The 25,393-nt window shown below is 43.4% G+C and overlaps 1 protein-coding gene across 2 annotated transcripts in view; it reads left to right on the top strand.

The window, feature by feature from the left end:
- The first annotated feature begins 4,193 nt into the window (after positions 1–4,193).
- PGPEP1 (pyroglutamyl-peptidase I) overlaps positions 4,194–25,393 on the top strand; it is a 34,025-nt gene continuing 12,825 nt past the window's right edge. Inside the window, exons 1-2 of one of the 2 annotated variants that reach the window (XM_078154152.1) lie at positions 4,194–4,318; positions 8,771–8,823. In XM_078154152.1, the coding sequence (XP_078010278.1) occupies positions 4,285–4,318; positions 8,771–8,823 (87 nt within the window). In that variant the 5' untranslated portion in view covers positions 4,194–4,284. Of the gene's footprint in view, positions 4,319–8,770; positions 8,824–20,068; positions 20,184–25,393 lie in introns of those variants that run through there. The other variant, XM_021008856.2, reaches the window with a different exon arrangement.

Here is a 25,393-nt window from a genome sequence, read left to right as displayed (position 1 = left end):
CAAATAGACTACTTTATGGAGAACTCACACAAGGCAAGCACTCACATGGAGGTCAGATGAAGTGATACAAGGAGACTCTTAAGGTCTCTGAAAAACTTTGGAATCGATTGCATCACATGAGAGATACTGTCAAACCACCCAGCATGGCATGCCTGCATCAAAGAAGGCCTTGTGTTCTATGAGAAAGCAGAATTTCAGCCACTCAAAAGAAATGTGATATGCACAAATTTAGAGACATTTCTACTCCAAATGTTTATGTGGATTATTTGTGCCCAAAGTGTAGTAGAGCCTTCTGAACTAGAACTGGTCTGATCAGTCACAGTGGGACACACTGTACCTTAACCGCAACATAACAAGGTCAGTTGGGTCCTCTTTAAGAACCAAAGACAACCCAATTTCAAGGAATAAAAAAGAGGCTACATGGTATAATGGGAAGAGCATTGAACCAGGAATGGGAACCAGCACTCTCCTTTTGACTCTTCTATATAACTAGCTACATGACCTTAAAGGAATGCCTTCTTCCCCAATGGGCTTCCGTTGCCTCATCTGTAAAAATAAGCAAATTGGATTAAATTGTTTCTGCTCTTTCATGTTCTAAGGTCATTTCCTCCACTGACATTCCATGTTTTATGATCTAAGGCTCTTCTAGCTCTGATATACTTTGGTCCTAGGATTTCTTCTAGCTTTGTCAAAGTGTAGTAGAAATCAAAACATAGACTCATGACCCTAGGCTGTCACTGCAAGACTAACCTTCCTAGACCCCTGCTATATCTCTTTCTAGCCTAGCCCTATTACAAGAAGGAGACACAAGGAGGCCCCCTCCTTGGGGACCAAAGTGTGGTAAAGAAAATGAATGTATCTAGTGTTGTATTATCTTGTCTTTGCATCTTAGAGCCTTACACAGTGTAGCACATAGTAGGTGCTTAATCAGTGTTTGTTGCTTGTCACTTTATAGGCATTTTCAGAGTTAGTTTGTCTAGAGTACTGAGAAGTTAAGCAATTTACCCATGGTCACACAACTAGCATAGGACAGAGGCTAGACTTAACTCTAGCTTCTCTGACTACATTTTAGATGGAGGAAACACTAAGACAAAAATGAAATTCATCTCTGCTGTCAAGGAGCTTCCATTATCAGGGGAGAGAACAAGCATTCCTTAAGTGCCTACTATGTACTTGGATTGTGCTAAGCACTTTACAAAGATTATCTCATTTAATCTTTTATTTATTGGGATGAAACATCAAGTACATTGATCAGTAAACAGTAAAAAAAAAACAACAGTAAATAAACACAAAGTACCAGGTAAATTTTTGGGGGGGAGGGTGAAATGGCAAGTTGTTCAGCCAACAAGCATTTACTAAGCTCAAGGAAGCTTAATGACCCTGGATGACTCCAGCAAGTCATTTTTCCTTTCTGAGTTGCAGTTTCTTCATCTGTAAAACGGAAATGGTAGCTACCGTTGGGCTTCCCTCACAATGTTGTGACTTTTATGAGATGTCTGTGAAAACTCTTTGAAAACTATAAAGATCTTTTAAGGTGTTGATGTCAACTCTGTTGAGCTCCGTGGGTGGGATGGGACGATGTAAACTTGGAGGATTCAGGGTAAATGAGATGGGGAAAAGGGAGGATAGTGGGAAATCTTTCACAAATATTTCTTGAATTGGTCTTTCTTTTCATTTCCATTCCTTTCAAGTCAGCTAGCATTTTAAAGTGCTTATAATGTGCCAGGCACTGTGCTAAGCTCTGGGAATATAAATAGAAGGAGAAAGAAAGACAGTCCTCAGCCGTGGAGTTCACATTCTAATGGGGAAAGAAGACACATAAAAGGGAGCTGAAGGATGGGGAGTAGTGGGAAGGTACCTGGCAAGGGGGCATGGTAGAGAAGAGTCCTGTGGAGATGAGTTGACTGAAGCCTGGAGAGGAATGAAGACATGGTTTGCCCAGGCCTCCTCCTTGAAATGGAGATTCAGGGAAGAACCAGTCAATCAGAGGGAGAGGCCAAAAGAGGAGAAGGGTACTTCCAATAAGAGAAGTAGTCCAGGTGTGGAGTGAGTTTCCTAGGTGAAGAGGCTTTTGTGGAATGGTAGAGAAAGTCCCTTGGAGATGAGGCAGCAGTGAAGCCTGGCTTTTGGAGGAGGAGAAAGGGAAAAGTTCCCTTCACTCTCCTCCTGAGGAAATTCGAAAGCAAAGGAGATTGACTTGCTTAAGCTGGCCCTAGTTCCAGAGGCCTCAGCTCTACTCCACTGCTCAGGGGTGTTCTCTGTACTTACTGTAGCTGGCTGGCTCTATCTCCTACTATGCCTGGGCTTAGTAGCTCCAGCTTTCCTTCTCCTTCCTCCCCAATCCCGCCCTGGTGACCCCTGGCCCCAACCTGAAAGCAGGGCCTTCTCTAGGCTGAGAAGGAATCCTGCCTGGTCATCAGAAAATGGCTGAGCCCCCTTAGGGCCAGTCTCATCATCTCTGGACTAAAGGCTGGACAAAATCGATCAGGAGGCAATGTCTGTCTGCCTCTGGTCTCTTCATAATACTGCCAGAACCATCTTCATCATGGCTTCAGTGGTTTTGCATTGCATGTCAGTCTTGTCCAACTCTTCGTGACCCCCTTTTTGGGGTTTTCTTGGCCAAGACACTGGAGTGGTTTGCCATTTCCTTCTCCAGCCCATTCAGTGACCCTTTCCCAGGGTCACACAGCTTACTAAGTGTCTGAGGCTGGATTGAAATCCATTGCCACCTAGCTGCCCTGGGTTTTACACTGCCGACTGAATAAAGCCCAAACTGCCTAGTCTGGCATTCAAACCTTTACACAATCTGATTCCTCTCTACCTTTCCAACAATATCTCCCAATATTCCCCTTCAAAACATCTGCTGTCTTACCAAACAAGACTCCCAGTCTCTAGATCTTTGTTCCTGTCATGGTTTTGACCTGTAAATTAACTTCCCTGTCTCCATCCCCCTTCAGTCCAGTTGAACTGCCCAGATTAGATACCAGCTTCCTCCCATAAGGATTTCCATGGTTAAAGAAAAATTATTAATACTGTGGAAGCATATTTAAAGCCTTAAGCTGAAAATGTTAAGAAATATTCTGAAAGGGGCAGCCGGGAGGTGCAGTGGATAAAGTTCAGGGCTTAGAGTCAGGAAGACTCATCTTCCTGGGTTCAGATCCGACCTCAGACACTTACTAGCTGTGCATCCCTGGGCAAGTCACTGAACCCTGTTTGCCTCAGTTTCCTTATTTGTAAGTTAAGCGGGAGAAGGACATAGCAAACTACTCTAGCATCTCTGCCAAGAAAATCCCAAATGGGGTTACAAAATGTTGGACACAACGGAATGACAACAAACAATAAGGTTCTGTAAAGTAACCTCTCTTCCACAATCTCACTCAGCGCTTTGTAGCACCTCTCCAAGTCACCTGCCGTGTTTTAGTTGTTTATCGTGTTGTCTTATCTCACCAATCAGACCGTCAATAAGGTAATGAAAAGATCCCCTAAATTTGAAGTCAGGACCGGGATTCAAACTTATCTTCTCTGACTCAATGTCTGTAAAATGAGGGAGACTGGCTAGCTAAATCAATAGCTGCCCCTTCCAGCCATGAATCCGATGCTTCTTAAGGTCAGTGCAGTGCCCAGAGCCAAGCCCAGGTCCGGGCACATAAGTAAGAGTAAGTTTGATTCCTAATAAACATCTGTTGAACTGAACCGATCTGAACCGAGTCGTAGGTCAAGTGCCAGGAGTCGCATGATTTGGGACTAGCCCTGCCCGCAGTCGGCCTCTTATCTCCTCCTCTGCGGCTTCAGTATTCCAAAACCACCTCCTCGGGAGGGGAAGGAACCCTAGATCAGAGGGAAAGTCCCTACGTGAGAGTCTGGGAGGCTCTACTTACTACCTATATAACCTGGGGAAGGGGCAAGAGCTCATCTGTAAAATGTAAAATTAAATGTAAAATTTCCCCCTGGTAAGGGTGCAGCCCGAGAGGCGCCCCACAGCCTTAGGGGGTGGGGTGTGGGTGGAGAATGGGGGAAAGAACCCATAACCCCGAGAGGGAGGAAGGCGAGGACGTAGGAAGCAAGTGGTGAGAACGCGCATGCCTAGTTCTCTGTCTAGGGGACGCGCACGCCTGCGTCCATTCCGGGTTGGGGAAGAGAGGGGAGGACAGGGGGCGGGGCACAGGGGGCGGGGCGGGGCGGGGGCAGGTCGGGTGGGTTAAGACAAGACTGCAGCGGAGCCCAGGCAGCAGCGGCAGCTGCAGGGGTCGGCGTTGGAGTTGGCCGCTGCGGCCAGTGTCTGCGATGGAGCAGCCGAAGAAGGCAGTGGTGGTGACGGTAAGAATGGTCCCGCTGGGGAAGGGGCAGTTTTGGCCTGGGGAGCGCCTTCTGAACGAAGGGACAGCTCTGGGCACACCTGACCAGTCTCCCGATCGCTGTCCCTTGGGCTTCTTGAAGTTGAATCCGTTCCTTCCCTGTCCTTCCCCTCCAGCCTTCACTGGCTTTGGAGAGGAGGGAACTGTTTCTCAGCAGTTGTGGGATGGAAGTACCGCAACTCTCCCCTCCAACCTCATAGCCCCCTCCTACCACCCGACTGTAGGGAAAGGGTCAGGAGCAACCTCACCTCGCCCCCCCCCCGCCCCGGGGAGCAGCCCCTAAGTGACAGAATGGAGCGGACGGGGGCGGGGGGGGTGGTGACCAGCCTTTGGAAGGAGTGACCGGCTCTTGCCCCGCTGCTGTGGACTTGTCAGAAAGTCGCCTTTCCCCACCCCCACGTCCCCCAGAGTACAAAAGGAGAAGTTGATTTGTGGGGGGAAAGGCGTCTCGTTGACAGATGAACCCTCTCGAGAATTGTTCAGTGTTCCTTTAACCACTGCCCAAGTTGAGATTTGTGTTTGAGATACGTAGAATGGGGAGGGGGAAAGGACGTGTTGCTCTAGGTTTAAGACCAGTGACTCAGGGGAGAAAGTGGGAGGTACTGTGAACTCTTGCGCATACCTGAATTGTCCGTTACAGGGGGGCACCAGTGCCAAAGGTCCTGCCTGCCTCACAGATGGGAGAGAGAGAGAGGGAAGCACCTGGCCAAACACACAACTTTTCTGCCTCTAGGTATATGGGAGGTGGGGCTGGGTAGGAGAGGTTTGAAAGTCGTGGCTGACCTATTTGGCGCTCCCTCCTTTTTAGTTTTGAGTCTAGCATACTATCTCAACTAAAGTGAAATGGTGCCCTCCCAAAATAAAAGCAGTTTTGGTTTTGTTTTTCTGTTAAGAAAGATGCATGGGTTTGGTTTGGGGGGGGGTTGGAGGAGGGGAGTAGGAAGAGAGGGAAAGGGGAGGGGACAGTGCCTTCAAGGTTTTTTGCACCTGATAAGCTGCTAATTATTTTATATCACGTGCTTATCTCCCCAGGGAGATGATGCTAAGGTGCTCTCTGGGTGTTCTGGGCTGTTTATCTGATGGCATTGACTGAGACCATGTGCAGGCTCAAAGGATGAGGGTTTTCAAAAGTTCGCATGAACCGGGATGAGGCTTTGGCCATCCTCATGCACCTACTGGTTTTCTTGTGCTGCTGAGAAGTTTGCAAATTAAAAATGGACCTTCTCCATCTGTAGTAGTAATCCTTCATTTCTGTAGCAAACCACTTTCCTCACAACCATTTGATGAGATAGGTAGTGCAACTATTATTTACAAATGAGTCAACAGACTTACAGATAGGAAGTCAAAAGTAGGACTCAAACCTGGATCTTCTGACTTTTTTAAATCCACTTGATTCTTTCTCCTTGCCACCTTGCCTTCCTGTAGGGAATGCCACTATTCTACCAGTGAAAGAAATGCCAATTCTGTCTGTCTTTCCTATAATTAAAAGTTCCTTTTCTTTTCTTCTGAAATGAGTTTATTCATTGGAAGGATTTTATACAAACTTTTGTGGGGATGGCCCAAGACCGTTTTTCTTCTTGTGACTGTTAATCTTTTTCTTGTTTGTTTTCTTACAGTGTTTTGTGTGCCAGAGTTAAAAAATGGATGAATTGGTTTACCTAAAATGAAGTGAAATTAGTATAGAGTGGTTGCCAGTCTTAAGGGAATGCCCAGGTAACAGGTGTCTACTTTTTCCCTTCATAAGGCACTTTACTAACAGAGGCAGTGGCTAGAGGACCAGCCCCTCTTAGGAATAAGTCCAGAAGCCTGAGATTCAAGCCTTTCCTCTGGCACTTAATAGATAGTTGGTGTGGCAGTAGATTAGTCACTTAACCTTTCAGCATCCCAGGCAGTTCTGTTTAAAAAGAAAAAAGAATGTCTAGGTTACAGAAGTGTTGAGAAAGTTTATAAAGTTTCATCAGCAGGTATTTCCATATAAAGTCACACATCCAGACCAAATTATAAATATTCCCCAATCTGAAAATGATGGTCCTCTCCAGGCATATGCCCATTTATCCAGCAGTGATGGCAGGGTAATGAAATGTTAGGCTCTTAATCTGGCTCTGTGTGTGAGCCAGGGCAAATCACAAGCTCTCAAAACCACATTTTAACTTGGAAATACTTGTATGGATTGATGCTGAGTGAAGTGAGCAGAACCAGGAGAACATTGAACACGGTAACAGCCACGTTGTGCAGTGACTAGCTTTGATAGACTTAACCCTTCTCAGCAATACAAGGATCTAAGACATCCCCAAAGGTTTTATGATGGAAAATGCTATCCACATCCAGAGAAAGAACTATGGAGTTTGAATGCAGATCAAAGCATACTGTTTGCTCTTTTTTTTCCTTCTGTTTTGTTTCTTCTTTCTTGTGGTTCCTCCTATTGGTTCTAATTCTTCTTTACAACATGACTAACACAAAAATAAAAAAATTAAAAACTGTCATTTTGCCCCTCTGTATAATTAGAGTGGTGAAGTGAAAAAAAAAGCCCAGTGTAGAGTCAAAGGACATGGGTTTGAATCGTAGCTGCCCCTCCCTGTGTGACCTTGGGAAAGTCACTTAACCTGTTTGGCCTCAGCTTCTTCACTTGTGTGACAAGGGGATTGGACTAGATTATCTTTAGATTTGGCTTTTTATCTTACTCTAAATTCTGTTACTTGTAATGCACTGACTAGTCTTGACTGTAGAGGTCTGTTGAGGCATCACTTTTTTCTCTCTGGAGGTATAAGGGTAGGGGCAGGTGAACAGAATGTCAGACATGATGCCAGGGGCTAACTTGTTTTCCTTCAGTGTGTTTCTTTGTTACAGGAGAGGGTTCTTGCTGTGGCTAGGGCAGGTGGTACCAGGAGAGTTTCAAAAATCAATCAGACTTCAAAACAAAGTCCTATGATCCATTAAGGCCTCTCAACTAATCACATTCTATAACTATAGTCCTTTATCTGCTCCTATGTTGATAAGATTAATACTTTCCTTGTGGCTTAGAACATTTTTGGGTGTCTGGATAGTTGTTTTATGCTCACAAGTCACTTCTGGATACTTTTGTCTGCCCAATTTTGAATATATCCCAGTAACTTAATTCATGTTGACATCAACAAGAAAGATGGTTATATTGGAAAGCTACTTCTCTTTGGTTATTCATCAAAAGGAAAGAACATAATGTGGGCTCTGGTTTTTACCAAATGGTTGTAGCTTCTGGGAGAACCATCAGCAGCTTCCTGTTCACTTTTCCTCATGCTTTCATGTTTGTTTGTCAGGGACCCAACTGCTGTTTCCTTGTCCCTCCTATGAGCCCTTTCTTGACTTCTTGGAAGCATGGTGCTGTGGAAAGAGCACAGGACTAGGGAACCCCAGAAAGGGGCTCAGAAGTTTCAACTCTGCAGCTTACTAACCAGGTGACCTTAGGCAGATGGCATTCCCTCTCCAAAATCCCGTTTCTTCCTTTGTAAAATCGGAATGCTAACCCTTGCATTACATTGCTCCAAAAGCTGTTGTTGGGATAGAATGAAATCATCTGTGCGAACCGTAAAGAGTCGTACTTATGATGAAGTGTTGTTATTTTGTGGACTTGTTGTGGAGACACAGATTATTTGAGCTGATGAGTCAGGAAGCAGGACTCTGAAGACAAAAAATGCTTGCTTTTATGACAGCAGCTGACTTCTCCGCTACCAGGAACAGTGGAAGCTAGTTCAAATAGTATTTCATGATTCTTAGAATGTATATTTAGAAAACGTATGGTTCTTTTCCATTTGCTTTGTGACTTGGATAAATCTGATCATTTTGGGGAGCTGGTTATAATAGAGTCATGATTAGGGTAGGAAAGGATCTTAGCAGTCATCAAGTTTGACCCCTTCATTTTACAGATGTGTAAACAAAGGCTCAGAAAGAGGAAGGGAAAAGTTCATTAATTACAGAGCCAAAACTGGCAGCTCACATTTCTATAGCACTTAAGGTTTACAGATTACTCTCCCCACAACAACCCTCTGAGGTAAGAAGTAAAAGTGTTATTATCCTTATCTTACTGATATGGAATCCGAAATTAAATGACTTGCCTGTCCTCACCGTGCAACCATAATGAAGTTGGTAAGGCAGGATTTGAACCCAGGTTGTTGATCTGAGTCTTCAGCTCATTCTCCTACCTCCTACCTTGACATTCTATTCTGATTACGACTCAGTTCTCCAAAATCCTCTTCTATTGTTATGTTATTTCATGCCATCTTTTTTGGTAGGCACACGTTGAGTCTGGTCTGGGGAGAGAATCCTTGACCCGCTCAGGTATTCCGGGGCTCTTTAAGGTAGACAAAGATGTAGTACACTGCATCTTGCTGGTTGGGTGGGAATGATGGCGTTCTCATGATACGCTCCTTCTTTGCTTGCAGGATTTGGCCCGTTTGGAGAACATACAGTTAATGCCAGCTGGATTGCTGTTCAGGTAATAGTATACTTTCTAATACTGTGTGCCTATGCAAATATGCCCCCTTCAACCTGAAAATAACATGTAGCAAAGAAAGAAAGACACCCCTGGCTAAGAGTGAAGAATTTATTTAGAGAACCTGGAAGAAGCTGTAATCCCATATGTGCAGTTTGTAATTTTCCTTATTAAATCTCGACCATTAGCTATGGGCATTTACTATAGATTTTGTCACTTGGAAATTAGCCCATGTTCTGCATGTGGGAAGCTGTGCCACCAAGGGCAGGAAGTGTGCCACATTCGAAGCCAGAAACGGGCAGAGTTCGTTACTCAGAATGGGCTTTCTCCACAAGACAACTGCAATGTTTGGGCATCTCTGTGGGAGACTTTTTGCCTCCACAAGGATTGTTCCCCAAATCAGTTTTGTACTTTAACCAACTTACCTAAAAAGTGGGCTTAATAATAACAGTATTCATGATAAATAATGGGGGCAGTATGGGATAGTGGATAGGGAGCCCAGCCTCAGAGCCTGGAAGACCTGGGTTCAAGTCCTACCTCTGACATGTATTGTCCCTTATGTCCCTGGAAAGTTATTTAATCTCTCGCCAGAGGGTGTCCAATTGGTGCTTAAATCAGATTGAAATATAATTGGGAAATATCTAACAAATTATATAAAAATACAAATAGAACACAGATAATGCTAGCCTAATATGTGGTTTTCTGAACCAACATTTAGAGGCCCCCTTTCTGTTTGGTTATTTGACCCCACTGGTTTGTAGTTTGACCCCACTACTCTAGGCAACCCTTTAAGACTAGGAGTTACAGAGAAGATGTTGACCTGCATTGGGAGAGGAATTTCCTCATCTGGGAGTTCCCTGTTACAGTGAAAGCACAGGTCTAGCATAGCACCAGCCCCCTATTAATAATGCCTTTGTATAAGACTTGACTTTGAATGAAGCTTTTTCATAGCCATTATCTCTAGAACATGGGGATCTAATTAAGAAAGTTTATCTACCCCTCATCCTCCCTTCTGCTATTAGCCCATGCTATCTTGGATAAATACAAAGTTCTATCTTTATCTTCACAAATAGAATCTTAAGGAAGGACTTTCTGTTCTTTACAATGGAATTTGGGGCTGTCTGTCCTTTGTCAGACTGAAGTTCTTCATGCAGATGTACCCTAACTTTGTTCAGTTTAGGTTTAGATGAAATATGGTGAAAGCTGGGCCCAAGATGACTGACCCAGTCATTCCACACTCATGCCCTGTCTAACCTCTGTGAGCCTTTGCACCTCTGATCCTGTGGCTTTGGGGGGCCAAGGCACCCTTCTAAGGTTCCAAGCTTAGCCCAACTTGGGGGGGAGGAGGAATCATTGAAATGTGGAAGGGCACACCCAAGCTTAGTCGGCTCAGAACAACTGCAGAATGGCTCCTGCCCAGCTGGGGTTTAGTCCAGCTGTCCTTAGCCCAAGGTCAGCCTGGGCAGCCAACTCTCATCTCAGGGTGAGAAGAGGTGTTAAGTGGGATGGCATGAGAGAAGACCGTACTGAGCTTGGGTGAGAGAGAAAAGAGAGAGAGCAAATGTTTTCCTGCTTGTTGTTTAAATCATATCCATTAAGTTTGCTGGAGAAAAAAAAACCCAACATGCTATTCCTGACCTCATCAGGGATTCCCCTTCTTCTGTCTCCCATGTAAAGGCCTTGACTATGGAGAGATCTCAGAGTTTGTAATTCATTAAAAAATCAAAGTTGCATATCCCATTTCCAACCTAAACACTGGCTTTTGTAATCCTCTCTCAAGAGGGCCTTTGAGTGACCCTTTTTCCTCCAAGGTTAGTTTGGCGCTCAGGTAAGGAGAATCTCAAACTCCAAAATCTAAAATGTTCAAACAGCGTGGAAGAGATTTGCCTTTTCCTAGCTAGGTTCGAGTCCCAAGAGTCCTAGACAAAAAGGAACAGCATGTCTCTGAGCACGTGCACGCCTGGCATTGTGCGAGCTTCAGACAGGGGACTCACGGAGCTGCGCGGACACAAAGACGTGTGTCTGAGTTTCTGAATCCCAGACGGTGTGATCTGCATCTTAATAGAAGAAAAATCAATTAAACAATCTTTGTAAACCCTTGCTAGCTTTGGGGCTAAGCTAGTTCTGGTTTATTGCATCTTTTATTATCCTGCAACCAGAGGATAAAATTCTTCTCCCCACCCCCATCTCTCTAGCCCTCCCCTTTCTAAGTTTTCCTCTCAGTGTTTGAATTTACAAAATGCAAACTGTCTACACGTTAGCCAAATGGTTTATTTCGAATCAAATATGTTCCCCAAGAAAACATTCCATGCCTGATAGTTCATGTTCTCTTTCTGTCGGTGCAAAGTTACTCTGATGAGCAGCCATAGATATCTTCTGCACCTGCTTTGAGGGATTCGGTTCATGTTGTCGACTGTGATGGCAGTGATACCTATGTTTACATGACAATAACCCTTGTTTAAAGTGGGGTTAAACATTTACAAAGTGCTTTCTTTATGAGATCCCTGTAAAGCAGGCTACGGTTGTATCATCCCCATTCTACAGAGGAGGGGACTGAGGTCCACAGATATAAAGAGACGTGGTCAAGGTCACAAAGCTGGTAGATTTCAGCAGAGCTGAAACCCAGCACCGCTAACTCCCAGTCTTGTTGCTCATTCTGTACCTGTCACACCCAATTTTACCATTTGTAAGGCACTTTATCATCTATTAATCACCACAGCTCTTATGAGATCGATGTAGTAAGTAAAATCCCCATTTAGTAGATGACAAAACTCTCCAAAAATAAGTAACCTGCCCACGTTAGCATGGCTCGTTAATAACAGAGCAGGTGCTCTGATCTGATGCCAAGTTCGGCCTTTAATGTGAAGATTTCTACTCGTCTGCCTTAAACCGCTCTTCTGAGGCACAGGCTGCTCTGTGGTGAAGAAATCCCTTTTGGTCACAAACGTGTGCTTGTTTTTTTCTGAGCGCTCAACTTGGGCTCCGTCTCAGTGTGTGGAGCGAGCTGGTGCCGTGGCACAAGAACGAACTCTTTCCCACGGGCCACATTTGGCTGTTGGACATTTGGGGCACTGAGGGGTGACCCTCTTGTTTTCAGGGTGACGGCCCTCTCTTGTCTGTTTGGCTCTCCAAGCTGCTGCATTATTCATGCAGACGATTTCCTGTTTACACCAGGTCTGATAGTTCTCCAGTATGGTGGGTGGGTATGTATATGCTGCCTTAAGATGTATAATTCATCGTAGACTCAGGTGTGTCCTGTGGACTGTGAAGCTAATTGTGTCATGTGGCCAACCTCTTGATGTGTTTCTGCTTGAGTCGGATGATGAGTAGATGGGTCAGAGGGCATTTTGACATTACCAGGGACAATTGCTGTCAGGGTGTCTAGACAGACCTGATAAGGATATTAAAGGCTAACAAAGAGGCCCATTGTCGAGGGGTCAGGGAATCGGTCAGACATGTTCGTTTTTCTATATTTGTCAGGTATACAAGGCAGTAGACAATAAGTTGTCTGGGGGCCAGAGAACTTCTTTTCACTCCTGAATAGCAGTGCGTGTGCACACTGTTTGGTAAAATGTTATTTTGATTTTGAATTAGCAAAATTGCACTTTATAGAATACGCTGAGGGAATGACAAGATTTATTCTTAATTATATCTCAGCAGAAGTATAAAGGCGAGGCACGTTGCTGCCTGGTCAGGGGTTTTGAAAGTGGAATTTTAAAATCGTAACATGTTAGAGTTAAAACAGTGATCTTAGAATACGTTAGCCCAGCTCCCTCATTCTGCAGACAGGGTAACCGTTTCACCCAAGGGCACACAGTGGGTTAGAAGCAGAGCTGAGTCTGGGGATTTAGTTCAGTTGGGTTTAACTCCAAGTATAATCTTTCTCTACTCTCTGAGAAGGATGGAGAGAATTCCCCAAAGCTATCTCTGGTTTTCAGGCTACATCAGCTTCTTTTCCAACATTCAGATTCTATTTATAGGACAGTCTAGCAATGCATCAAATTTTAAATCTCCCCTTCAGGTTAGAAAAACATAGGAGGGGGTGAACCTAGATCCCTGTTGGGGAGATGAGCTAGACAGGCACTAGGAGTCCATTTCTAACAAACAGTGAATCTTGACGTGGTACAGATACCGACCGATAGAGCAAGCCTTTGCTATCAGAGAACTGAATCCCAAAGCACCAGCTAGTCATTAATGATGGCTGTTGGTCACTGCCTCAAGTCAATTACTAATCTTTTTGCTTTACCAAATTTTGTTTTCACAAGAAAATATTAACATGAACACACAAAAAGAAAGGATACTCCCACCATCACCCGCCCCTGCAGAAAAAAAAGAAAAAACTTGGACAAAAAGATACTTTTGTTTAAAATTGTGTGCCTTAATTCTAAGTAGGAAGTACAAACTTTTCCTATTCAACAAGCATTCATTAAAGACCTACTGTGTGCTAGGCCTTGAGGATATAAAGCCAGATTGTATTTAACCTGAGGTCTATTGTCATTTAATGTTGTCTTTATTTACATAGTTGGAGTCTGTGTATATTGTTTTATATACTCATCTTGTTATCACTGTAAGTATTGCAAACATGCATGTGCCAGAGAACCAGAGAATCATAGAGCTGAAAGGGCCTTCTAGATCAATTTAGTTCAGTCCTCTCCCCAGTGAGTGCAGCAATCCCCTCTATAGCATCCCTAGCAAGTGGTCACGCTGCTTCTGCTTGATGACCTCAGTCCACCATAAATCATATAACTGAACACACAATTTATTGCCTGCATGGGCTTGTCCTGAAGTAAAAGCTACAGGTTTGTCAGCACCCAGTTCAAGAAAATTCAGTGTTTGAAAGGTTCACTGAAGTGGGATTATTCACAATTCAGAAGCACAGACTCTTAGGGTCAGACTGGACCTTATAGGCCTTCCAGGCTCCGCTGTAAGACCTCAGGGAAAAGAGCTCTGTTTCCAGAACCACCCAGTACTCCCCTCCACCCTTCTGATAGTCAGAGAGCTTTTCCTTGAAAACCCAAAATCGACTTCTACAGTTTCTGCTTATTGCTCTGGGTTCTGCCTTCTAAAGCGAAGCAGAATTAGTCTGACTCTGACCCCTCCTCCACATCACAGTCCTGGAAATACTGGAAGCTAGCTATTTTGGGATTCTTTCCTCTCCCCCCACCCCCACCCCGACTCACCATCTTCTCCAGACTAAATATTCCCAGTTCCTTTAACTGTTACTCCTATAAGATGTGTGACAGGGTCTCTAGGACCCTCATTGCCATGGTTTCCTCCTCTGAATGTGATTTCCCTCCTGTTTGTGAATGTACTTTCTAAAACTCTATACCCAAAACTGAACACACTATTCCCAATGTAGTCTGACCTGGGTAGAGTACATCTAAGGTTCTGAGTTTCACAAAAGGATTTCTTTTCAATAGTGGGCTCTATTCCTTTCTCTTTCTCTTATCTCCCTCTACTCCCCTCCATGCTTAATTGTGTTCTGTATATATTTTCTACTAGGAAGCAAGATAGAGAAACTTAGAATCATAGAATCTGACAGAAAATCCTCAGGAGTCATCTAGAGCAGAGGTGGGGAACCTTTGGCCTCGAGGCCACATGTGGCCTTCTAGGTCCTTAAGTGCGGCCCTTTGACTGAATCCAAGCTTCACAGAACAAATCCTCTTAATAAAAGGATTTGTTCTGTAAAACTTGGACTCAGTCAAAAGGCCACACCCGAGGACCTAGAAGGCCACATGTGGCCTCAAAATCAAAGGTTCCCCACTTCTGCTCTAGAACAACTCCTAGAGTCTTAGATGAGTCTTCTGCACACAATTCCCTGCAGAAGAGGCAATTGCAAGGATGTAGTTTAATGCGTACACGTACAGTCAGAGGGAACTCTCCAGTTCAGGAGGAAGTTAATTTCATTTTCAGACAACCCAGTAATTAGGAACTTCTTCTATTGAACCAAAATCCTATAGTGATAAGTGCCTCCCTTTGTTGTAGACTACTTATAAGTTAAGAAAAAGCAGATCTGAAATTCTAATGCAAGTCAATTGGAAAATGTGATTTGATTTACCCAGAAGTCTGAAGGAACACATCTATTGTGTAAATTCCAGTACACCTGTGTTGACATTCGTTACCCCTGGCCTGACATCCATTGTCAGCAGTTATTGGCCCTGGGCAAACGACTCTTTGAAAGTCTCTAGTTTGTTGTGACTGTGTCTAGTTGTACCACTGTATAAACATTCCTAGTTCCTTTCATTTATCCGTGCATAGCTTTTCTGTGAGAAAAATGATGAGAGAGAATGATTTAGTTTTTTAAAAAAAAATAATGTTAATTTTAGAGAAATTCCTGGGCACAGTGTGTAGAAATACCAAGTAGTACAGAGTTTTAACAATTATCATTTATTTAATTATTCATTCTTTACTTGTTTTTTACATTTGAGTTTTAAATTCTGTCCTTCCTTCCTGCCCCTACCCCACCCATTGAGAAAGCAAGCAATATGATATCATTTATACATGTGAAATCATGCAAAACGTATTTCCGTATTAGTCATGTTAGCACAGAATTTAAGGGAAATTAGGATGGGATGGTTTTGCTCATCAATTTTTAGGTGTAATGTAGGAGTCTGGAACCTGCAGCCTCGAGGCCACATGGCCCTCTAGGTCCTCAAGTGTGGCCCTTTGACTGAATCCAAACTTGAGGGGTGAGGATTCAGTCAAAGGGCCACGCTTGAGATTTAGCAAAGTTGCAGGATCCACACAAATCATCAGCATTTCTATATATTGCTAACAAAGTCCAGCAGCAAGAGATAGAAAGAAAATTTCCCTTTAAATTACTGTAGATATTAAAATATTTGGGAGTCTACCTGCTAAAACAAAACCAGGAACTATATGAACACAATTACAAAACATTTTTCACACAAATAAAGCCACATCTAAATAATTGGAAAAATATCAGTTGCTCATGGGTAGGCCAAGCTAACTTAATAAAAATGACAATTCTACCTAAATTAATTTACTTATTCAGTGCCATATCAATCAAACTTCCAAAAAAAATTATTATTATTAACTTTTTTTTTCTTTTGTGAGGCAGTTGGGGTTAAGTGACTTGCCCAGAGTCACACAGCTAGTAAGTGTTATGTGTCTGAGGCTGGATTTGAACTCAGGTACTCCTGACTTCAGGGCTGGCACTCTATCCACTGCGCCACCTAGCTGCCCCCCAAAAAATCATTGTATAGAGCTAGAAAAAACAATAACAAAATTCATCTGGAAGAACAAAAAGTCTAGGATATCAAGGGAACTGATGAAAAGAAATGCAAGGGAAGGTAGCCTAGCTGTGCCAGATCTTAAATTGTATTATAAAGCAGCAGTCATCAAAACTACTTGGTACTGGCTAAGAAATAGAAATCTGAGAAAAAGATCCACTAAGAAGTAGTGGATCAGTGGAATAGGTTAGGTATGTAAGACACAACAGTCAATGACTATGCTAATCTACTATTTGATAAATCCAAAGACTCCAGCTTCTGAGATAAAAAATCACTATTTAACAAAAACTGCTGGGAAAACTGGAAAAATGTATGGCAGAAACTGGGCATAGACCAACATCTTACACCCTATACCAAGATAAAGTCAAAATGGGTACAGGATTTAGATATAAAGACTGATACTATAAGCAAACTAGAAGAGCAAGGAATGGTTTACCTTTCAGATCTATGGAGAAGGGAAGAATTTATGATCAAACAAGAGGTAGAGAACATTATGAAATGCAAAATGGATAATTTTGATAACATTAAATTGAAAAGATTTTCCACAAACAAAGCCAATGCATCCAAGATTAGGAGGGAAGCAGAAAACTGGGAAAGAATTTTTATAACCAGTGTCTCTGATAAAGACCTCATTTCAAAAATATGTAGAGAACTGAGTCAATTTGATAAGAATGCAAGTCATTCCCCAGTTGATAAATGGTCAAAGAATATGAACAGGCAATTTTCAGAGGAAGAAACTAAAGCTGTCTATAGTCATATGAAAAAATGTTCTAAATCACTATTGATTAGAGAAATACACATCAAAACAACTCTGAGGTACCACATCACACCTATCAGATTAGCTAAAACGACAAAACAGGGCAATGATAAATGTTGGAGAAGATGTGGGAAAATTGGAACACTAATGCATTGTTGGTGGAGTTGTGAAATGATTTTGGAGAGCAATTTGGAACCATGCCCAAATAGCTATAAAAATGTGCATACTCTTTACCCAGCAATACCACTTCTAGAGCTGTATCCCAAATACATCAAAAAATTGGAAAAGGACTCACATGTACAAAAATATTTATAGCAGCCCTTTGTGTGGTGGCCAAGAATTGGAAATTGAGGGGATGCCCATCAATTAGGGAATGGCTGAACAAGTTGTGGTATATGAATGTAATGGAATACTATTGTGCTATAAGAAATGATGAGCAGGCGGACTTCAGAAAAACCTGAAAAGACTTACATGAACTGATGCTGAGTGAAATGAGCAGAACCAGGAGAATGCTGTACACAGTTAGATTTGGCTTTTCACAGCAATGCAAGAATCTGAGACAACTCCAAAAGACTCACTATGGAAATTGCTATCCACAGCCAGAGAAAAAACTATGGAGTCTGAATGCAGATGGAAGCATACTATTTGCTCTCCTTTTCCTTTGTTGTTTTGTTTTATTGCTTCATTCTCATGGTTCCTCCCGTTAGTTCTAATTGTTCTTTACATCATGACTAATGGGAAAATATGCTTAATATGAATGTATGAGTAGAGCTTATATCAGATTGCATGCCGTTTTGGTGGGGGGGGAGAAATGGGAGGAGAAAATTTAAAACCCAATATCTGGTGGAAGTGAATGTTGAAAGCTAAAAATAATTATTTAAAAAAAAAAAGACCACACTTGAGGATCTAGAGGGTCACATGTGGCCTTCAGGTCGAAAGTTCCCCACCCCTGGTCTGATCCAAAAGATGGATTAGGTAAAACATTAGAGAGAGAAGCAACTGTAAATATTTATCAGAAGCATCTAAAATTGGAATCAAGAAAATTAGAATCATAGAGAAACATAGAGGCTCAGAATTGGAAGGGACATTAGCAGTCATTTGGTCCATCTCCTTTCCCACTGAGTGAACCTTCCATTATGATATCTCGTATTCGTGGTCACCTAGCTTCTACTTGAATCTCTTTAGCATTCATTGTCTGCCACAGTAACTAGGTAACATGTTGATTGACTGACTGATTGATGGCAACAAGAAGCCTGATATCATTGAGGGCGACCCCTCAATTCTTAGCAGTGCTAATTGTCCAGGAGGATGCCTTTAGTTGACCTGTACTTAGTGACCAAATGCAATTGTGGTTATGATGAGCCAGTCTCACATTTATACCATTTATTACATTTATTTCCAGTCTTTTCTTTTTTTTTTAAGGCATTTGGGGTTAAGTGACTTGCCCAGGGTCACACAGCTAGTAAATGTGAAGTGTTTGGTCTGAGGCCAGATTTGAACTCAGGTTCTCCTGACTTCAGGGCAGGTGCTCTATCCACTGCACCACCTAGCTGCCCCCATTTATTTCCAGTCTTTAAGAGGCCACAGATACAGACAAGAAGAGCCACAGGTGTTAGGTCTGGGGAACAGTATTTAACATTGTGTAGGAAGCCAGGAAAGAGCTTTCCAATCATTGTCATTTATATCTCTCTTCTGATACTCGTATGCAGGTGTTTGACATTCATGGGAATTATGTTCTTTAGCCGTGAAATAAATCAGATGCTGAGATTTAGATTGGAAGGTTGTTTCTGAAAAATCTTTACCTAATTGTAGGCCAGTCTGTGACCATGCTTAACATAATTCAGATTGGTTATGATTGATAGGCTGTGTATGTTTCCCACTAGATCGAGTCATCAGTAAGGGCGTTGGAAAGCCATCATCCCTCTCTCTGTGCTCTTTGGGCCAGAGACTGAGTGAGGCAGGCCCATCAAACTGGAAGTTCTGGGTGAATGAAGGTGTCAGTCCTGTTAAAATCACAAAGAAGGTTTAAGCAGATGTAGTCCAAGTACAGATGGGAACAATAGTTTGCTGTGTTTTGGAAAAGCAAAAGAGAAAAATGCGTAATAATGTCTTACTTTACACTATTTTTATTCTTTTTATCAGTCAACTTGCATTTATTAAGCACCTGCTGTATGCCAGGCACTGGGCTAAGTGCTAGGGATATTAAAAAAAGGCATAAAATAGTCCCTGTTCTCATGGAGTTCAGAATAGTCTTATGGGGCACACGACAAAAACTTTGTACAAACAACAATAAACTGGGGACAATCGAGAAGGAAGGCACTAGAATTAAGGGGGAATCAGGAAAGGTTTCTTGCCAAAGGCAGGATTTTAGCTACAAGTTGAAGGAAGCCAGGGGAAACCAGGAGGTGGAAATGAGGAGGGGGAGCATTCTAGGCATGTGGGACAGCCAGGGCAAAGGTGTGGAGTCTGGAAATGGAGGTCTTGTGTAAGGAACAGCAACCAGGCCAGTGCAGTGAGATCAGGAGGGTAGGAAGGGTTCGAGTTATGACAAGCTTTAAAAGCCAAGTAGAGGATCTTACATTTGATCCTGGAGGTGATCGAGAGCCGCTGGAATTTATTGAATCAGCATGGTATGGTCAAACCTGTGTTTTAGGAAGATCACTTTGACAGCTGAGGGGAGGATGGACTAGGGTGTAGTAAACACTATATAACGTTAGCTGGTGTTAATATTATTATTGTGGAGAAAAGGGGGTCTAAATGAGAGCCGTTAAGGTAGAAATGACAGGATTTGACAATGATAGGATTTGGGGGGTGATAGGAGTTGAAGATGAATGACAGTGAGGCTGCCCGCCTGGGGGACTAGGAGAATAGTGATGCCCTTGGTAGTAATAGGGAGGTTAGGGAGAGGAGAAATAGTCCAGGGCAGGGGTGGGGAAACTGAGGCTTGAGGCCACATGTGGCCTCAAGCCTCAGTTTCCCCACCCCTAGGCTAAGTCATGCCTGAATAGACCAAAGAGAGCAGGTCTAGGAACAAATATCTGATTTGAAGTGTGTGGAGCTGGAACAGACAAATAGAGCTAGAAATGACCTTAGAGATCATTTAGCTCAACCCTCTAGGAAGTGAGGAAACTGAGGGCCAGACTAGTGGAATGACTTGCCCAGAGTCATTGGTTGACTGCTAGAATTTTAGGCCAGGTTCTTTGACTTCTTCTCCAATGGCCTTTTCACTTCTGACATCCAGTTCAGAATTCTGAGACTGGCAGATGGCATTGACTGGCTCTCGAGAACAAAACCAGGATCAGCAGTTGGAAGCACTAGGAAGAACTTTCTTGCAGAGCTGTCCAAAATGGAATAAGGTGCGTTGGAGTGGGGAAGAATGCGTGTCAAAGACAGTGTAGAGGGGGATGATTGCCTTTGGGAGGAGCTGGGCAAGATCGCCTGTTGTTTGTCCTTCGTTCTCCAAGGGGACCATGGCGTTTAAGGTTCTGAGAGTCTACGGTCTAATAGAACAACCCCACCCAAAGCTAGCCCTATGATGGGTGGAAGACTGCCCAGAACGCGGGCAAGCGCTGTTCATTAAAGTTTCTGATTTGAATTTCACGGTAGTCCCAGCTAGTTTTCCTTCTAGAATGGAAGTGGCATTGGTGAGAGGCAGCCTGGTATGGTGGACAGAGGGCAAGCCTCAGAATCAGGAAGCCTTGGGTTCCAGTTTGGCCTCTGACACATACTGCCTATGTTATCCTGGGCAAGTCACAACCTGTCCGGATTCTTGGACAATTGCTAAGATTATAAACTACAGATTTGTAGTAGTAAAGGTGTCTTCTTCTCTGGTGGTCCCCCCTCACCAATGAAATTACAAGTCTGTACCCTCCCTCCTCTTGCTCAACCCATTCCCCCAATAACTTCCCCTCCTCAAAAAAAAATGTTGGCACAGATTCTCAGTGTCGTTTTCTGACCCCATCCCTACCCATGTCCCAGTACCTTAAAAGGACAATTCTTTAGACTCACATTCCTTAATTCTGGCAGCAAGATAATAAGAGAAGATTAAGGTCTAACAACCATAAAACCTCAGTTCACCAGAACTTCTAAACGACTGTGATTTTCTTTTCTCCTTGCAGACTCATTTAGTGGAAAGAATACAAGATTAGAATCTGGAGTCCTGAAGGTCTGGTTTTGCCACTAACTTGAAATGTGGTTTGGGGCATATCATTCATTAACCCTTTTTGGACCTTATTTTCCTGATCTGTAAAGGGAAAGGGTTAGGCCAGATGGGTTCTCAAGCCCTTTCCAGGTCTAACGGAAAACCTTCTAGTCTAGACTTTGGAGTTACTGGCCCTAGGTTGATATCCCAGTTGCGACAGTAGCTGTGACCATGATCAAGGCATTTAAAACAAGCCTCTTTCCTCATCTGCAGGATGGGTATGGTGAAAATACATGCCTCTCTCACCAGACTATTGTGAGGAAAGTATTTAATGCCTGTCAAATTGAATTCTCATTTGAACCCTCCGTCTGTGTTCTTGAAGGACTTCAGTCCTTTTGCCTTCTGTGAGATTCTTAACAGATTTTCCCAGGTAGGTGTCATAAGTCTCTCCTAGGAGCCTCTTTCATGCTCACAGCCGCATTTGGTAAACCAAACACTACCATTCTGTGTTGGGTTTTTGTGTTTCCTGTAATGGACTTTGCCTACCCCTAACAGCTGTGTCACCCCTAGCAGCTGTGTCAACAACAGCGGCCCCTGATCCCTCTCCCCTCAGATGGAGGTTTGTCTCTTAGCCTGATACAATCCCAGGGTATATCTCCTGTTTACCAGTCCTGAAGGAAGAATCCATTCTAGCTACTTCCAGACATTCTCACGTGCCCTTACATTTTAGCTGCCCTAAAATCTAGCTACGCTGACTGAGATGGCTCTCACTGCCCTATAGTACCTCAGACTGAACTTTCGTGCGTAGGTATCTTTCATGTCCTGCCCCAGATCCCAAAGACTTTGATCATCTTGGGGCACTCTTCATGTTCAAATGGTTTTTAAGTGTTTTATCTTGTTCCTTAACCTGGTTGGGGTGTCTCTGAAATTATAGAATCCTCCTTAGATTGGAAATGTTGAAAACGACCTTATCTAGTCAGATACTTTCTAAAACTAGGCCTGCTTACAACTTTCCTGACACTTGGAGAGATTTTGAGAAATTTCCTACCCCAAGGTGACTCATTCCACTGTTAGCTCTGCCTGCTCCAGAGTTCTTCTTCATTCACTAGAGATCTGCCCTGTAACAAAGCCACATCAAACTGGAAAATCTGCTCATTTTTCCACCTGACACGTCCTCCAGTGTATTTACATACACATTCCCTCTCCTCTCCCAAACCATGTTTAGAATATCAATCTGTTTTACAAGGTCCCACCTTGTCTGAAATAACAATGAAAAAAAATGTTCTTGCCTCTGAGGAATTCTCTAAAACAAGGCTTAGGTATGACACATATCTGGAGTCTCCTCAAAATGTGAGTGACCCTTCTCAAAGGTACTCAGTGTATAACAGGAATATCGGTTGAAAGACAATTGCTTATTTTTTTCCACCCCAGAAAATGCTTAAGACTCAAAGACTGGGACAGCTAGGTAGCTCAGCGAATAAGACACCAACCCTGGAATCAGGGGGACCCGAGTTCAAATCCAGCTTCAGACACTTTACCAGCTGTGTGATCCTGGGCAAGTCATATAACTGCAATTGCCTCAAAAAATAAAAAGACATAAAGACAAATAATAAGTACATGGGGACAAACGTAAAACATGTTAAAGATCCCATTAAACTCATTATATTGTCCCACAAGGTAAAAAGCCATTTGTGGGATGACAGAGACTTCACATTCGCCTCAGACTTTCTGGTCCCACCAACTTGATGGGAAGGACACATAAGTTGAAGAAGGTGGCCAGCACTCAAGCTTCCGTGTGTGTGTGTGTGTGTGTGTGTGTGTGTGTGTGTGTGTGTGTGTATCAACTGCAAGCAAATGGTAGGGAGAGGGGAGAAAAACCCTCTCTCCTCCTTGCTTGAACTTTAAGAGAGAAAAAACTCTGGAAAAAAGAGTCCTAGGGTGAGAAGAACCCCCAAAAGAGTAGGCGGAGACATTTATCACAGGGAGGGTTGTAAAAATCTGTTCTCCTTGATAGGCAGAGCTAATGGTCTTTCCATTACCCTCCAGCTGATGGGACCAATGAGGTGCTTCACCATCCCAAGAATCTGCAGATCCCTCAGTTAGGAGCCAGAGCTCCATGGGAGATGCCTACTTCCTAACAAAGCCCCATGGCCTGTAATTTCATCAAGTAGACTGAGGATTTGGCTGACCAAGGTCACCTCCCCTTAACTACCCCCACAGTCTTCTTCTGCAAAACTAATTGCCCACAGCCTCTTATGTTGATATGAATTTAGGAAACCATAGTTCCTCCTAGGTCAGGGTGCAGAACCGGTGGCCCGGAGGCCACATGGTTCCTTCCAGCTCTAGCTCTTCAAGTGCAGCCCTTTGACTGAATCCAAACTCTCCTAGGTCCACTGGAGAGCTTCTCTGAACCAGCCTCAAATGGCCTTGTAAATAATGGTTTTTAGCAAACCGGTTTAGAATTTAGGGAAATTAGGCCTTTTTTTTTTCCCTTTCAGCATCTTTTGGACTTTTTTAAAAAGATTATTAGCTTGTAAAGTCTAAAACACAGAACTTCCTCTGGGTATTTTTTAGCCAGCTGCTAGAGGTTTTCTCCTTGTCTTGTTTTCCAAGTCCTTCTAGGCCAAGCTAAGAGCTTTCCTAACTGATAAAACTGCTTTCTGCATCACTTAACAAAGTTTTAGGAACTGAAGTTCAAGGTCGTTGACCTTTTGGTCTTAGTTTTTATATCTGTAATATAAGAGAGTTGGAGTAAGTGATGTCGAAGGTTTCTTTCAGCTCTGACATTCTGTGTTCTAAGGTCCAGTCCAGCTCTGTTCTGTTAAATCAGCATTTATTTTTAATGCTTGTAGTAGGCTGAATGCTGCGCTAAGGCCTGGAGAATTTACAGGATTAAGATTAGACATAGTCCTGGCCTTTGAGAATTTTACAGTCTAGTAAGAAGATTCTAAGGACTCTCTCATTTCTAATATAACATAGTCAGTCTATGGTTCCTTCCAGCTCTGACAGTCTTTGTAACTGAACTTAGCCTATTTTAATTGGAATAGATCCATTTTTTCCCCCCATTTTGACAAGTCATCCTGCTAAAAAGTGGATTTCCTGTGTTTCTTTGGAGATACTCAATTCAACCAGCATTTAGGTTCCTTTTATGCTATGAAGACAAAAGACACATGCTATGAAGGAGCTGGTATTCTCCTTGAGAGTATAACATGTACCCAGATAAATAAATACAAAGTACTTACAAAGTACTTTCTGTGGGGCTGTGGAGAGCATGCACAGCTGGAGAGAGGTGTGGGCGGCAGTGAGACTGTAGAGCAGATGGTAAGTGAGCCTCCGAAGCCTGGATTACAGAGCCAGAAATGAGAGGGAAGGCTATTCCAAGCAAGTCCGGGCCATGGCCGAGGGCTGAGAGCTTGAGCAGCCTCCCTTATGCTTTATAAGATTACATGTTTAGAGCTGAAAAGGAGCTTGGAGGCCACCTAGAACAACTTCATTTTATGGATGGGGAAACTGAGTCCAGGAGACATGAAGAGTTGCCCAAAGTCATCCAAGCATCTTCTTAAGTGGCACAGCCAGGCTATGAATACAGGGTCCCAGATTCCAAAGTCAGCACCTTTGAATCCCTCATTGTTAAGGTCTGGCGGCATCTTTGTGGTTCAAGTGTGCTCATTCAGGTAGCAATTAGACTCTCTCAAAATCTCTCTCTCTCTCTCTCTCTCTCTCTCTCTCTCTCTCTCTCTCTCTCTCTCTCTCCTCTCTCTCCCCCTTCCTTCCTTCCTTCCTCCCTTCCCCCTTCCCCCTTCTCCCTTCCCCCTTCCCCCTTCCCCCTTCCCCTTACCCCTTGCCCCTTCCCCCTTCCCCTTGCCCCTTCCCCCTTCGCCCTTCCCCTTTCCCCTTCTCCCTTCCCCTTTCCCCTTCCCCTTCCCCTTCCCTTCCCCTTCCCCCTTCCTCGTGCAGAGGTAGGTACTGTCTTAACACACGGAGTGGGAACAGCCATTAGAAATCATTTATCCAACCTCCTCATTTTACAGATGAGAAAACTTGGGCTCAGAGGGTTGAGATGGTTTAGATGAAGTCGCACAGCTAAGTGCTGCTAAGGAACCAGAATATGAAGGACATAAATCACAGGATGTGAGAATGCCATTTCTAGTCTGTTCTCCACGGGTTAGAGTCCTAAAACAACCCTATTGTTGCTCCGCATTATCTCATATCTTCCTGTAACGTTAAATGAAAGGGAGTTGCACATAACAAGTAACAACCACACATTCTTGACTTAGAACAATATCTTTGTCGCCCAAACTATTCCCCTCCCTTCTCTTCTTGCCCATCTGTGGCTATGGAGCCCTCCATATTAAAGTGAACCCCCTCAGGCAAGAGTGGAGAGCAGGGGTGAGGAAATAAAAAGAATAGTGGACTAGCTCTGTG

This window comes from Phascolarctos cinereus, unplaced genomic scaffold (genome assembly GCF_003287225.1).
Source record: "Phascolarctos cinereus isolate Bilbo 61053 unplaced genomic scaffold, phaCin_HiC Scaffold_4;HRSCAF=312, whole genome shotgun sequence".
NCBI lineage: Eukaryota > Metazoa > Chordata > Mammalia > Diprotodontia > Phascolarctidae > Phascolarctos > Phascolarctos cinereus.
Note: the sequence above shows the minus strand (reverse complement) of the source record. Positions and strands in the feature narration are given on the sequence as shown.